This window comes from Epinephelus moara, chromosome 6, assembly GCF_006386435.1.
Source record: "Epinephelus moara isolate mb chromosome 6, YSFRI_EMoa_1.0, whole genome shotgun sequence".
Lineage (NCBI taxonomy): Eukaryota > Metazoa > Chordata > Actinopteri > Perciformes > Serranidae > Epinephelus > Epinephelus moara.
The window spans coordinates 25417168-25431636 of record NC_065511.1 but is presented as its reverse complement, the minus strand read 5'-3'; the positions used below and the strand labels follow the sequence as shown (position 1 = coordinate 25431636).

Genomic DNA, 14469 nt, shown 5'->3' with positions numbered 1-14469 from the left:
CTGTTTCGGTCTGGGAGGCAGACACCGTCTCCACATTTAAGAGCAGACTTAAGACTTTCCTTTTTGATTTGATTTCCTATTTGAGCTTATAGTTAGGGCTGGCTCAGGCTTGTTTTGGACCAGCCCCTAGTTAGGCTGACACAGGCCTAGTCTGCCAGGGGACCTCCTATAATACACTGAGCCCCTTCTCTCCTTCTCTCGCTCTCAGATTCTGAAAAGTTGGTTCTTCATTTGATAACAGTCATGTCCTATCACTGCATGTCACAAACTCATCTTTACTGCATGTCACTAACTAACTTCTTCTCCAGAGCCTTTGTGCTCCACTGTCTCACAGGTTCCCTCGTATCGCGGCTACGCCTGGATGATGTGTCGTGGTTACGCTGCTGCTATGCTCCTGCCTGATGCGTCCTACTGCTGCTGTCATTATTAGTCATACTTGTACTGTTATTATACACACATGATTATTATTGTAATATTCATATACTATCATATATTGGAATATACTTACAACATATGCTACCAAAATTACTGTTATTATTATTACAAAAATTAATGTCATTGTAGCTATTGTCATTACTGTTTGCCCTGCATCTCTTTTTGTCTCACTTTATATACCATTTTGTCATATGGATTATTGTATATTTATTATGTTGATCTGTTCTGTACGACATCTACTGCGCGTCTGTCTGCCCTGGAAGAGGGATCCCTCCTCAGTTGCTTTTTCTGAGGTTTCTACCATTTTTTCCCTGTTAAAGGGTTTCTTGGAGAGTTTTTCCTTATCCGCTGTGAGGGTCCGAGGACAGAGGGATTTCGTATGCTGTAAAGCCCTCTGAGGCAAATTGTGATTTGTGATACTGGGCTTTATAAATAAAATTGAATTGAATTGAACTGAGCACAAAACATTAAAATTTCACCACCTCTAAGTGGAGAACACTATGGAATGCAGCCCTGAAGCTCACTGACTCAATGGAGCGCTGGACTAAAGGGAAAGGCCTCTTTTATTTTTCGTTATATTTTTTCCACAAAAAAAAAAAAGAACTGGTTGGTTACTGGTTAATAGGTGTCAGGCTACTGAATGCAAAATTTCTAGCTTCACTCCCTGCTGCTCAGAGATTACTTTGCCCAGAGGAGAGCGGACAGCAGCTCCAGAGACGAACCTTCAGTTAGTGACTGTAATAGCTCAAATTCAGTCGGCACAAACCTCAGCAATAAGTGAAGGTCCGTCCCTGGGCTACTGCTGCAACTACGGATATAACAGAAACACAGTGTGACCTCTGTGTTGTGGTGGGTGCTGGTCATTTGTTGACGTTAGCAGGTTCCATTTCGTGGCTGTTAGCTACTGTTGCACACTGCAGCGCTGTAGGGGAGCTGAAGGGAGCTGCCAGAACAGGGGTTCTTGGTCAAGGTTCATCACATCCACAGGCTGTTAAAGGCAACTGAGAAAGTTGGGGAAGGTTTCAGATTTTAAGTTACATTACAATCCATCCACCCACTGGCAATAAAAACAATTAATGTATGTAAAAAGTTACATACACGACCTTTAACTAAACATTTTTAAGTGTTTCTGTCTTACCTGACAAGCTGCAAAGTTTTCTATAATAGATTTTTCAACTTCACAGAATGCATTATCAGAGAGGGCTCTTGAGGCTTTGAAAAGAAAACTACAAACATCAATAAGTCTGTTTGGAAAGTTCTTGACAATTATACTTGTAAGATAAGATCCAGTCAACACTGCACTGCACACAAGCAAAAGTTTTTGATCTTACATGCTGAGAAAAGATGTGTATTGGTCTAACTCTAACTCAGAGTTACACAGAAAATGTCTCTGATGTAATGTGGAGCATCTATCTATCTGTATTCTTTACTGTGTTAGCACTGGATATTACCTGCTTTGAAATAAACCTCTGCAAGAGTTTCTTGATTAGTAAAAGCAACAGAAAATGTTGTGTCCTGAAGGAAATATCATGCCCACTATTTTTGGGACCTTGTTCGTGGGTGCACTTACATATGGCGGCTTTGACGAGGATGGGGTCAGACTCATCTGAGTAGTTGCTGTTTCCTGCGTGGCTCACAGCCTTCACCCTGAACACATATTTCTGTCGGTTCTTGAGACCATGGACTGTAAATCTGAGGAGGAGGGATAAAGTTCAGGCAGACTGAATATGAGTCACATCCTGGTCAATGACTACATCTTTAGTTCAGTGTGGCTTTATTAACTGAAATATTTAGTGGAAATGTTTCTTTATTTTTTAACACTGTTGTGTCCTATTACCTGGGATTGGTCACAGGCTTGTTGTTGACGGTCTGCCAGTCTTGTTTGCCACATTCACAGCAGTACACGTAGTAGCCCACGATGTCGTCTTTGTCTTTAGGCTCCTGCCACTTGAGCAGCACCGAGGTGTCTGTGTCTCTGTAGGCTATTGCAGAGTGAGGTGGAGCTGGCACCGCTGATGGGAATCAGAGGACAGGCTGTCACGTAAAACTTTAGCTTTAATCGTCAAATGGAAATTAACTACAAGATTTATTTCAATCAACTCATCCTTTAATTTTGGAAATGAGCAAACCTCATCCAGTGATGCACATAAGTTTAACCTTTGTGGAAAGAGACAAAGTAATTTACCCAAGTAGTGCACTTAAAGGTTGGGTGTGTAGGATTTAGGGGGAGGTACTGGCAGAGATGGAATATAAGATAATAAGTGTGTTCTCTTTTGTGGATAATCACCTGAAAATATTGAGCGTTGTCTTTAGGCTACCTTAAAATGACATGTTTACATCTACATAGGGAGCGTTTCCTTGTCCACAGAATCCACCATTTTGTATTACCATGTTTCTACAGTACTCCAGATCAGACAAACCAATGAATGGCTCTAAACAGGGCTGTCCGGAGGGAAGTCAACGTGAGCAAGGCAGCTGGCCCAGATGAAGTGCCCAGGCGGGTATTAAAGGTTTGTGCTGGCCAGCTTACAGGAGTGTTAACCAACATATTTAACCGGTCATTACAACAAGCTGCTGTCCCAACATGCTTTACACCTACATGATTATCGCAGTGCCCAAAAAACCTGCTGTGAGGTGCCTAAATGCCTACCTTTCTGTAGCACTAACTCCTATTGTCAGTAAGTGCTTTGAGAAGCTGGTGCTCTCACATATAAAGGCTGTAATACGCTTGCATGCTTCCCTCTGTGTAGTGATACAGTTGGCAGGTGTAGTTCGGTAGAAAGAAAATAGTTCCTACATGAAACTGCTCACAACAAGGTCTGTGGATTATCTTGAGTAACAAGGTCATGATTTCTGGAAAAAGACATTGCTGAGTTTTTTAAATGTAGTTTTTCAGCACTTTAAGCACCACATGCTGAATGCCATCTAGTTCCATTATATTCGAAAGAAGGCAGACATCTCTATGGTCGATATATCCAACACATTGCTTGTTATACTTTATTAAAGTGTATGAGTATCAGAGTTCTAACCTCTGAAACATATCACAGACCTATTTACATCACCACACATATCACTACTCTTTCTAATCTTGAGTGATAACTGTGCACATTCAACGCAGCGTGCAGCAACACACGTAAACAAATGATCTCATATAAACTAATCTCCAGAAGATCAAGCTGAACATAACCTGTTATGATCATCTATGTTTGCACAACTGCAGCAGGTACACTTCTACAAAATCCAATTGACCTTTACAACAGGCAGAGTGATGAACGGTTACAGTACGGCGTACAGCACATTTCTCACCTTGTGGCTTTCCCAAGGAGATCGGCGCGCTCGGCTCAGAGGGGTCACTGACACCGTACTTGTTGATGGAGCGCACTCTGAAGTGGTACTGCTTGCCCTTGACCAGGTCAAACACTGGGAACCTGGGAGAGTTTACCTCCATGTCCAGATTGGCCAGCTCCCAGGTGCTCGTCCCTGCCAGAGACTGATCCAAGAGCAACATAAAAACACACACATACACACACACGCACACAAAGATAATTTCAAAAGCATCTATCTGCATCTATCTCAAGGACATGTTCATTATTCAGTATCCTTCAAATATGCAGGAGGATCCATGTGCCAAGACTGCCAAATGCTCTTTAAAAAGGCCAACAACACTTTCTGATTTTTGTACAGTCACTCTGTAGTTTAACTGGTGGTTGCAGAGGTTTGAAGCAAACCACTTAACATGCAGATAAAGGCTAAGAGGAATAAGGATTGGCAGTTTGGTGTGATAGTGAAAGAAAGTTGCAGACAGACAGTACAAATACATTTTCAGATTCAGAAAGGCAAAAGAAATTTCAGATAGCGAGTAAAAAAGACAGATGGATATGCAGGTAAACAACCAGTTACTCATCCTGACATATATTATCCATCTTTGTCAGTTAGTCGTTTTGGCTAATGATGGTGAGCCTTCTCTTTTATAGTCTGCGCTAACTTTTCAGTTCTTCTCCTCACTGTCATTTCCCTGTTTGAGGAGGAAAACCTAACAAAAGAATATTGGAGATCAGTGATTATAAAGTGCTTGCTTAAGGGCGAGAGGGATATTTGAATGTTCCCTTCATTATATAAGCGGAAGTGAGGCTGCAGACTTTAGTAATTTCAGATGCCTTTGACAGATTTGACAGTTTTATTACCCCGGCAACTTATAAAAGTCCAATAAAAATCTATTTCCTGTGGCAGTTTTCTGATTATTGGAGCTAGAGGCTGTCGGGCGTCTGGGTTGATATTGGAGAGCGGAGGCCCTTTATTGTTGTATAGAATAGGTCAGTTGATATGTTGGAGGAAAATGTTATATTGCCATCCTTTGAATCATGTGTTGGGTGACAGAAAGCTGGATTTTCTTTTCTAGACATTACCTTGTGTGTATCATTAAAAAAACTGCTACATAAATTATTAAAACTAGAACTTCTGGCTTATTTTGAGTCAATCAAAACCTTTAGATCTAACATCCAGGTAGTTTTAAATCATCACTTACAAAGTAAAAAACTCAAGCACACAGGCAAGAAAATCAAACCCCCGAAGCCAAAGCACACGGCGCGAAAGAGCAACATCAAGGTCTGCTCGCTTTTAATGAGTCCACAAATTCCTATTTAAACTGATACCACAGTGGTAGAATTGTGTGTGTTTCCTCCCCCTGTCTCTTTAATTAGTGCTGTGGTCAGGAGCCTGCTTTTAATTTGGCTCATACTCCACTACCTGACTGCCCGGACCCGGCGAGTGACTAGAGGAACTGATGTTGCAAGAACATTGATTACTGTGTTCAGTGGATGTGTAGGTATTACTGATTACAACAATGGGCCGTGTTTGAATGCATTTAAACTTGTGTACATGTGTTTTTGTGAGTGAGAAAGATCTTTTCTGTATCTGATTGTTTTAGTGAATATTTATTTGTAGGTTTGTGTGTGTGTGGGTGTGTGTTCTCTTGTTTTCTACACTAATGAAGAAGCTCCACAGTGGCGGCATTTTCCTGCTCATTACTTCCTTAAAGGGCTCCTAGGGGCAAACAGTTTCTCTTTTTTTTTTCATCCAGCATATCCGGAGCAAGATTAGCATTTATTTGAAGTTGTGTGTATGGTAGTCTGACTAATGCAAGTCTCCTTTTAGCTCTGTTTGACTCTCCACCTACTCCTGAGGGAAATATCTGTCTCATGAGCAGCTAAATGTTTCACTACATTACATTTACATGTTTCATTTGTATCATATCAATGTCTCTGATGCGACGTTATATGAGCAGACATTGTCGTCAGGAGGTTAAGGTGTTGGTGGGAGGCTGCCAAGCTACAGATTACTGTTCGAGACCAACAAACAACAAAACTGGTTGTGTTTTAGCGAGTCATTGTTGTGTTTCCAGCAGCTTTTTAGGCTCCGAATGTGGGTGTTTTGTAGCGTCCAGTCGGCGAGGATAGTGCCATGAAAAGCTGTTACTTTTTACTAAGACATTGCTTCTTTTTCTGCTGGGATTGTGCACCCCAAAACAAGGTATTTTAAGATGAAACATCTTTTCCTAACCATTACCAAAAGGTTGTTTTGCCTAAACATAACCACATCATTGAAACATAATTTTTCAATGCACATAATAACGTGCAAATGTATCAAGGTGGTCAATGCCATCCTTTTTTGCCCTTATGATTTATTTGCTATCTATTGTTTGGTATCAGGTAGATAGCAAAGAGTAGGTTTATAAGAGCAAGACTGACTCAAAACAGTAGATTTGCTGTAAAAACCCTTAACAGCCCTTAAAAAAACAAAAACAAAAAACAACATTATGCTGAAATATGCTAAAATACTTTCTAAAGTGGATTCACGTGAAATTCTTTGTTGGTTTGTCACTGAGAGCGACCTCTTTTTACATTACACAAACCATCTGATGCATTTTTTATATACAAATATCAATTACAGCAGCTTAAACTAATAATCATGTAACTGGTTCCCATTTTATTAAGGTTACCATAAATTCTTAGACTAATTTCCCACTTTCAAGGCAGCCATTGGTCTCTCCTCATTTAAATAAGGAATGCAGATTAACTTGTAGAGACCAAAAAACGTACTTGAGACTGTCACTAAAGGACCATATCAATCATTCAGAAAGTCTAACCTCCAACAAACCTGAGTCAAAACTTACTGTAACTGAGTTTTGATTCAAGAAGTTTGACCTCTGATGCCTTGAGACCAAATAAATTCTTTTTGAAGAATGACAAAACATCTTCAGTCAACACTCCAGACAAATGGTTTTCATCATTCCTTCCTCCAGACATTGCTTCACTTCAGTGACCAAGACGAAACTTCGCAGACAATCTAAGTTTCTGAACTCCTTATCTCCACACCCTCACACCATACTTTCAGGTCCTCTTCTGCAATCCAAGTCACTTCACCATCTGCTCACTTGACCACCATGGGTTATAGAGACTTCAGCCGTTCTGCCCCCGACCTTTGGACCTCCCTCCCACAATAATATTGTTTCTATCTCCGCTTTCATGTCCTGTCTGAAAACACACTTTTTTAAGCTGGCATATTCGGTTTGATCCATTGGTGACACACATATTAAGATTTGCGCTGATGATGATTTTATACCCAGTTCTTATAATTATTATTTTTGCCTCATATAATGATGTCTGGATACATTGCTGCTTGTTTTTTAACTGTTTCTTGTAAGGTGTCCTTGAGGGCTCTAAAAGGTGACTATAAATAAAATACATAATGATGATAATAATGATGATTATTTGTCATCATTATTATTATTGCTGTACAATAAGCACAAAGAAAGTGTCAAACTTGTATGGAAATGTTTAAACTAGAATTGCCGTCCCACAGTTGTATATGTCCGTGCACCAGTCAAGTTCCTCTTAGTTTACATCCACGTCTGTGAAATATAGATGCTTCATCTTCTTCCAAGGATTTGGAGAGGGTCATTCATGCCTTCGTATCATCAAGACTTGATTACTGTAATTCTCTTTATGTTGGTTTAGATCAGTGCTCCCTTCGTCGCCTGCAGCTAGTCCAAAATGCAGCGGCTCGCCTCCTGACTGGCGCCAAGAAGCGGGACCATATTACACCTGTTCTGATGTCCTTACACTGGCTTCCTGTTCATTTTAGAATACATTTTAAAATGTTGTTGTTTGTTTTTAAAATCTTACATGGAATGGCCCCTCAGTATCTGGTGGAGCTGTTAAAAGCTCACAATCCAGTCAGAGCCCTTAGGTCTTCAGTGATCTGCTGCTTGAAGTGCCCAGATCAAGGCTTAAAACCAAAGGCGACTGAGCATTTTCAGTGGCTGCTCCCAAGCTCTGGAATAGCTTGCCGTTGCATGTTAGACATGCAGAATCCCTGGAAAGGTTTAAATCATGTCTAAAAACTCACCTTTTCTCGTTGGCTTTTGAACCCGCTGTGAGCCAGACTTGACTTTGTGTGATATAGGTGTGCTCTGTCTCAGGTTTTTCTGTGTGTAATTGATGTTGTTGTTTTTGGTATTTTGTATCTGTTTTTATATTTTTGGTATTTATCATTCTATTTGTATGGTATTGAAATTTTTCACAATGTTCTTGTAAAGCACTTTGGTGACTTCCGTCTTTTTAAATGTGCTATAGAAATAAATGTGACCTTGACCTTGACCTTCATACACACTTCCCCCGCAGCAGCACAGAAGATCTATACAATCAGCACAGTTTCAAGGTGGGCACCCAACATTAGAGTTCAGTACTATATGCAGAATAGTACTGTGAAGCTGACATAAAATGTCATCACTTCATCAGTTATATCCTATTAGACATTTGTGTGAAGTTTTGTCATAATTAGCCTAAGAATTCTTGAGTTATGGCCAAAAATATGTTTTGTGAGGTCACACTCACGGTTGACCTTTGACCTCTGGCCACTAAATGTGAATCAGTTTATTATTCAGTCCAAGTGGACATTTGTGCCAAATTTAAAGAAATTCCCTCAGGGTGTTCTTGAGATATCGTGTTCATGAGAATGAGACGTATGCAAGGTCACACTGACCTTAATCTTTGACCTATGACCACCAAAATCAAATCACATTGAGTCCAGGGGGACGTTTGTGCCAAATCTGAAGAAATTCCTCAAGGCATTTTTGAGATATTGCGTTCATGGCAATGGGATGTACAGAAGTATCCATTCGGACAACCCAAAACATTATACCTTCAGCTATGGCCAGCGCGGAGGCATAAAAATGTATATACTTGTCAGTGTATTCAAAAAAGCACCCGGATCTGGCAGAAACGTTTTTTTAACACACCAAATCACAGAAGTTCTCCATGACAACACGGCTCAAAAATAGCAGCCTGCTCTCAAACTTCAGATGTTGGTGCTTCCTTCAGTGCATCAGCTTTTAAACCTCCTATGTGTCTCAAAATTTATTGCCATTAAACACAAGATTGTAATTGTAATATGGATTTGTGTGTGTGTGTGTGTGTGTGTGTGTGTGTGTGTGTGTGCGTGTGTGTCCGTGAAGATACTGACCCGCTCCACGTAGAAGGAGAGCGGCTCCCTGCCTCTGGGTTCAGGCTCAGTCCAGCTGAGCACCACATAGGTGTCACTCAACTCGCAGGCGTGGACATTTGTGGGAGGGAAAGGAGCTTTGACCTCACCTGCAGAGCACAGAGAGGAGGAGGAGGAGGAGGAGGAGGAGGAAGAAGAGGAGAAGGAGGAGGAGGCAAACGAAAAAAGTTAGAACAAGGTCAGAGAGAATGACAATGTGGAGTCCAAAAAGTGCTTGCTGAGGCCTTTTTTAACGCTCTTTTTGTTGAAATATTTGCATCAGGAAATTTAATGCTTTGTCTGGCAGATTTGAGTCACTCACACAATGGGTGAGATTTACCTCGCTGCCCCGAATTTCACCTCCATTCCTAATACATAAGTATACCGGATAACATGCAGTCAAATGGCTTGAGTCAGCACACTTTCAATGACTCTCCAAGTGACTCAAGGACGATGGAAGTGTTCAGATTTAGTCAAAAGTCTTCTGTAAGTCTTGTCTCTTTATTTGTAGAGCTGCCGAGCTGCAGCGTGGATCAGAGACGAACTCCACAGCAAAGAGAGTGCGGTGAAATGAGAGATGCTGATCTGGTAGAAGCAGCAGTCCTGTGTGTGCGTGTGAGTGTGTGTGGGTGCGCACAGTGCAGTCTGTCAGTATTTTTTCATTGTAGTAGCTCTGCACACAAGCACATTGGAGTTGAAATGAAACCGTGACTATGAGGTTAGATACTTCATTTTAAGGGTGAGGTGGTTGTTCACTGCCACACTGGGTGAACGGTGTAGGACTCATAGGCCTTTTGTATTTTAGGACAATACAGCAGGAAAATGATCCAAAACACGCCGCTGAAGAATCCAAACCAAAGAGGGATTTAGGGTCAAAGAGGGGAAACTGTTCATGATAGGTCAAGATAGTTGCCTGACCTCATTTCAAGATGTGTTTCACAAGCTGACGAGTCTGATGACAAAATATCTGATACAAAACCTCAAATAAATAAATTTCTTTTTCACCACTTAAAGGTGTATTTTATCTGTTGTATTTAAAGGAATAGTGAATATGCTTGACTGCTTTTTTGCCGAGAGGTGGATGACAAGATTGATACCACTCTCACATCTGTCCATCAAGTACTGAGCTGGAGGCGATTAACTTTGCTGTATGTCATTAAATAGTTCCAGCAAGTAATTCCCTGTAAAACCACAACTTGTCATGTTTAATTTCTTGTTTATGTACTAATTTAAACAAGATGAACAAAGTGTTAGTCTCAGTTACGCGTATTCTTTAACTTTAGCTGGAGTCAGGTTACCAGTCTTTATGCTGACCTAAACTAGTCACCTCCTGGCTCTAGCTTCATACTCCATACCTTGCCGAGTGTTCGCAATATCAGCCACAGAGATGTCTGCCTTCTCTCGATTATAATGGAACTAGATGGCACTCAGCTTGTGGTGCTCAAAGTGCCAAAAAAATACACTTGAAAAACTCCACAGCAGTGTCTCCTTCCAGAAATCATGACCCAGTTACGATAGATAGATAGATAGATAGATAGATAGATAGATAGATAGATAGATAGATAGATAGAATAGATAGATAGATAGATAGATAGATAGATAGATAGATAGATAGATAGATCATTGCATATAAAAAAACACAACGAAATTTCATTTGCAGCACCAAAAGTCAGCATAAAAAGGGCATAAATTGTTGTGAGCAGTTTCATGTAGGAACTAATTTCTCTTTATCGGACTAAACCCACCAATTGTATCACTGCGCAAAAGTTAGCATGCACCTAGTCATGGAGGAGAGGCTCGTGCTTGTGACAATACAAGATGTTAACATTGATGGCGTCCTACTGGGCTGAGCTGTAAGGTTAACTATCTCAGTGGTGCTAGGTGAGCTAGCAGTAGATGCAGTGGGGCAAGGCAGTTACAATGGGCCCCAGTGCACGCTAGTTACTATTTATGTGCCGAAACTTGTTACCGTGCAATCTTATTGTCTTGTCACATGATAAAATGTAGACACTGTATAACACCAACATACATATTACCCAGAAATAATCATTGCATATACATATTTGACAAAAAATACCAAAGAAGATAAAGAATTATTCATTAAATTGAATATAGTATATATATTTTGTTTTAAAGATATTTTTTTGGGCATTTTTGCCTTTAATGCACAGGACAGGTAAGTATGAAAGGGGGAGAGAGAGAGGGGATGACATGCAGCAAAGAGCCACGAGCTGGATTCGAACCCAGGCCGCTGCGGCAACAGCCTTATACACGGGGTGCCTGCTCTACCACTAAGGCACCGACGCCCCAAATTGAATATTTTTATAGCTAATTTATAGTTTGTGTAGAATAAGAATATATTTTATGACATATTTTGTTATAGATTGTTACTAAGAAAACCATGACAGTGATGGGTTTTTCTTTTTCAAACGCATATAGCCTAGCAAATGGCACCATTTTTTATATTAAATGTGAGGTTTTTTTTAACACAGGCATATATCTAAGATGGCAGCCTGAATTACCTGCAAGGCCCCGTTCTCTCCCCTACATATTGGAAGAGGACCTGCTCTCTCTGGGGCCCCTCACCTCATGGGCCCCAGTGCCCCTGCCTGCACCATCTATATTTATGCCTCTGAGTGGATGCACGCTGTTTATAGGTCATAGATTTAAGTGACAGCAAACAATTTGCAACCAAACATTAATGTTATGTATAAATATTCTATTTAAATGTATTTCCCTTAATTGGAGGATTACTAACAAAAAGGACCACAATTTCTTTACTGTTTGTCTGCTGCCCATTTAAACAAATTTCAAATCCAATGTGCTAAATCAATGACATAAAGCATCCCTTTCATCTTACTTACAGACAACACTGTATGTGTGTATGTGTGGACAGTATGGGTGTACATATGCTGAGTGACTACACAATGATTTGCCTTTAAACAAGCCTGACTGATAGCAAAATTTACCTCTCCATGGGCAACCAGGTCTCACTCCCAGCTAGTCAAACACTGACGCTTGGTCAGTTGTCCTCGGCAACAGATACTGATGCACCATTCACTATCTAGAAGTGGTATGAGACACACCAGGTAGTGGCATTTTTTGAAGCTCTGTGCAACTGTTGTAGTATAAAGAGCAAAATAGTCTGCATAGGGTGGGTGGAAGTGGAGGTGAACGGGTCAAACAAACTCGGACTTTCACTCAGGAGACCGCTGTTTATTTGCCATGTGAAACCGGAAGTCAATCAAGTCATTTTAATAACAACGTAGTGTGCTAGTATGTGTAGCATGCTACAGTAGTCATGTATATTGATAATAAATGTACTTATTTTAAGCCAAACCATGATGTTTTTTCTCTAAACCTAAACACATAATTTTGGTTCTTAAATCTAAGGAAGTAAATTCCATTTTTTCCCCCGTTTTTTTTTACCTATGCTTTAAGTTTATTTGAAAAGAGACTGTATGCATTTATTGAGCAGAAACACATATATGCATGCTTGCTTTCTGTCTTTCTCTAACACATGCAAACACATTTTCTGCTCCATTAAAGAACAGGATAAAGGAAGTATGGAGTCTTCTCTGGTTGCCTCCTTAAACATCTTCCTCCTCTCCCTTTGTCTCTGCCTGTGAGTTACATTGCCAAGGTTATCAGCCCCCTTCACAGGCATTCACACTTCCTCCGGCCATTATGTGCATTTACCAGGACACCACCGGGGGACTGTTCATTCTTTTCCCTTCTGCAAATGGGAAAAATGCTCATTGCCTCGCCATACAATTACTGCAACTCGTTGTTAAATATAATATGAAGATACATTAAGCCACGAGCCCGAGGTAGCCCAGAGGTGAGGAGGCGGCACCCTGCATGCCAGTAAAACGTAGATGCCGTTTGAAATCAGGGGTGAAAATGTTCAAATGGCATCTTTTTATGACAAAATTATACACGAGGAAATAAAAATACAGCATTCTCACCTTCAAGATCATCTTTTGTAATGGTGATAGTCCTCCCTCTGTGTACTTTGACCACTGAGAGACACGGGGAGACAGAGAGAGAGATAGGTTGAGGGCAGAGGGAATAAAGAACAAAGTCATATCAGGGTAATGAAGTTATATGAGCAGCCATGATAACACTATTAGTGCTAATGTTAGAGGAGCATCCACTGATAAGAGAGCCAGAGACACAAAGAGGTGAGAGAGACAGCGACGTGGAAGGATGGAGAGCAGGCTGGAGGCAAGTCCTGTCTGTCCTTCATCTGTGTTTAATGATCCACAGCATCTGACCAGATCCCATCTGTCCTCCCTCTAACACACACACACACACCCTCACACACACACACACTCAACGACCCATGTTAAGTCTCCTCATTCGATCGTCCTCATCCCTCCTCTGTATAAAGTATTTAACAAAACCTTAAACGCCGTAAAAGTAATCTTTTAAGAAACAAAATGGATGCCATTAAAAAGCTGTCGCAGTTAACGTCTGCAAGGACCTTCCAGCTTTATAAAATGAGACGCTGCATCCACACACATCTGTTTTCTCTCGTAGCGCTGATATCTGTGCAGGTGTAAACACAGAAACCGAGGCAGATGAGGTGAGGTAACAGCAGGAATGAGCCACTAACACATTGCTGATGCTCTTTGTAGTAGCAGATGCAAACAGGCAACAAACTCAAGGAAAAACCTGAATACATTAGAAACATAATGAATGCAGATGCTTCCGTTTGGGGCACTGGGGGTCACCGTATGATTTGAAGAGTAGGAAAATGATGAGAATCACGTGCTATGACCTTCACAGTCACCAAACCTCAACCCAAACTATGGAATATATCTGTGTTAAACAATCATCTCCACCACCATCATCAAAACACCAAATGAAGAAATATCTTTTGTAAGAACGGTGCTCATCCCTCCAACGGAGTTTAAAGGACTTAAGAGTTGAATTGAAGCTGCTCTGGCAGCTCACGGTGGCCCAAAATCATTAGCGCTACATGGACCCACGTAACAGCAAGTCATGCTGCACTTCAGCTGTATCACGTATTTATTTATCTTCTCAGGTGAGCTCGAAAATAAATAATTGAGTGTGAACATAAATAATATAGACTGCAACTGAGCCTCTTGTATCATTACGGACAGGTAGAGGAGTCTGAATGTGGCATTACAGCAGGGATAGTTGTGTGATTGCTACTTGCTTCACTCACTTTTGTGTTATTATGGAGCTGGTTAAGTACACGGTGTGGGACACAAACTCAGCACACCTCTGTTTTTATTAGCTTCTCTGAAAGAAGAGCCTACGTGGTTACTGGATGACATTGCAAAGATTTCTCGAGTGTTCATGATCAGCATGTTGATTTAGAGGTGGTGTAGCTTTTGAGTTACAGTTACAATCACATATCAGTCACTAAATCCTGTGGTTGGCCTGTTTTGCTTTTGCAACACAAATGAATTTTGGTTGAACCCTGTAGTTTTTGCTTTAAAGTCTTGATGAAACCATGGATGT

General features: G+C 40.8%; 1 protein-coding gene across 3 annotated transcripts in view; it reads right to left on the bottom strand.

The window, feature by feature from the left end:
• myom3 (myomesin 3) overlaps positions 1-14469 on the bottom strand; it is a 98116-nt gene that overhangs the window by 32735 nt on the left and 50912 nt on the right. For all 3 annotated transcript variants that reach the window (XR_007570158.1, XM_050047559.1, XM_050047560.1), the window contains 5 exons: positions 12945-12998; positions 8959-9086; positions 3742-3925; positions 2273-2447; positions 2006-2127 (listed from right to left, as the gene is read on the bottom strand). Coding sequence is in view for 2 of the 3 variants with exons in the window: in XM_050047559.1 (XP_049903516.1) it covers positions 2006-2127; positions 2273-2447; positions 3742-3925; positions 8959-9086; positions 12945-12998 (663 nt within the window). In the remaining variant the exon portion in view is untranslated. The remainder of the gene's footprint in view (positions 1-2005; positions 2128-2272; positions 2448-3741; positions 3926-8958; positions 9087-12944; positions 12999-14469) is intronic.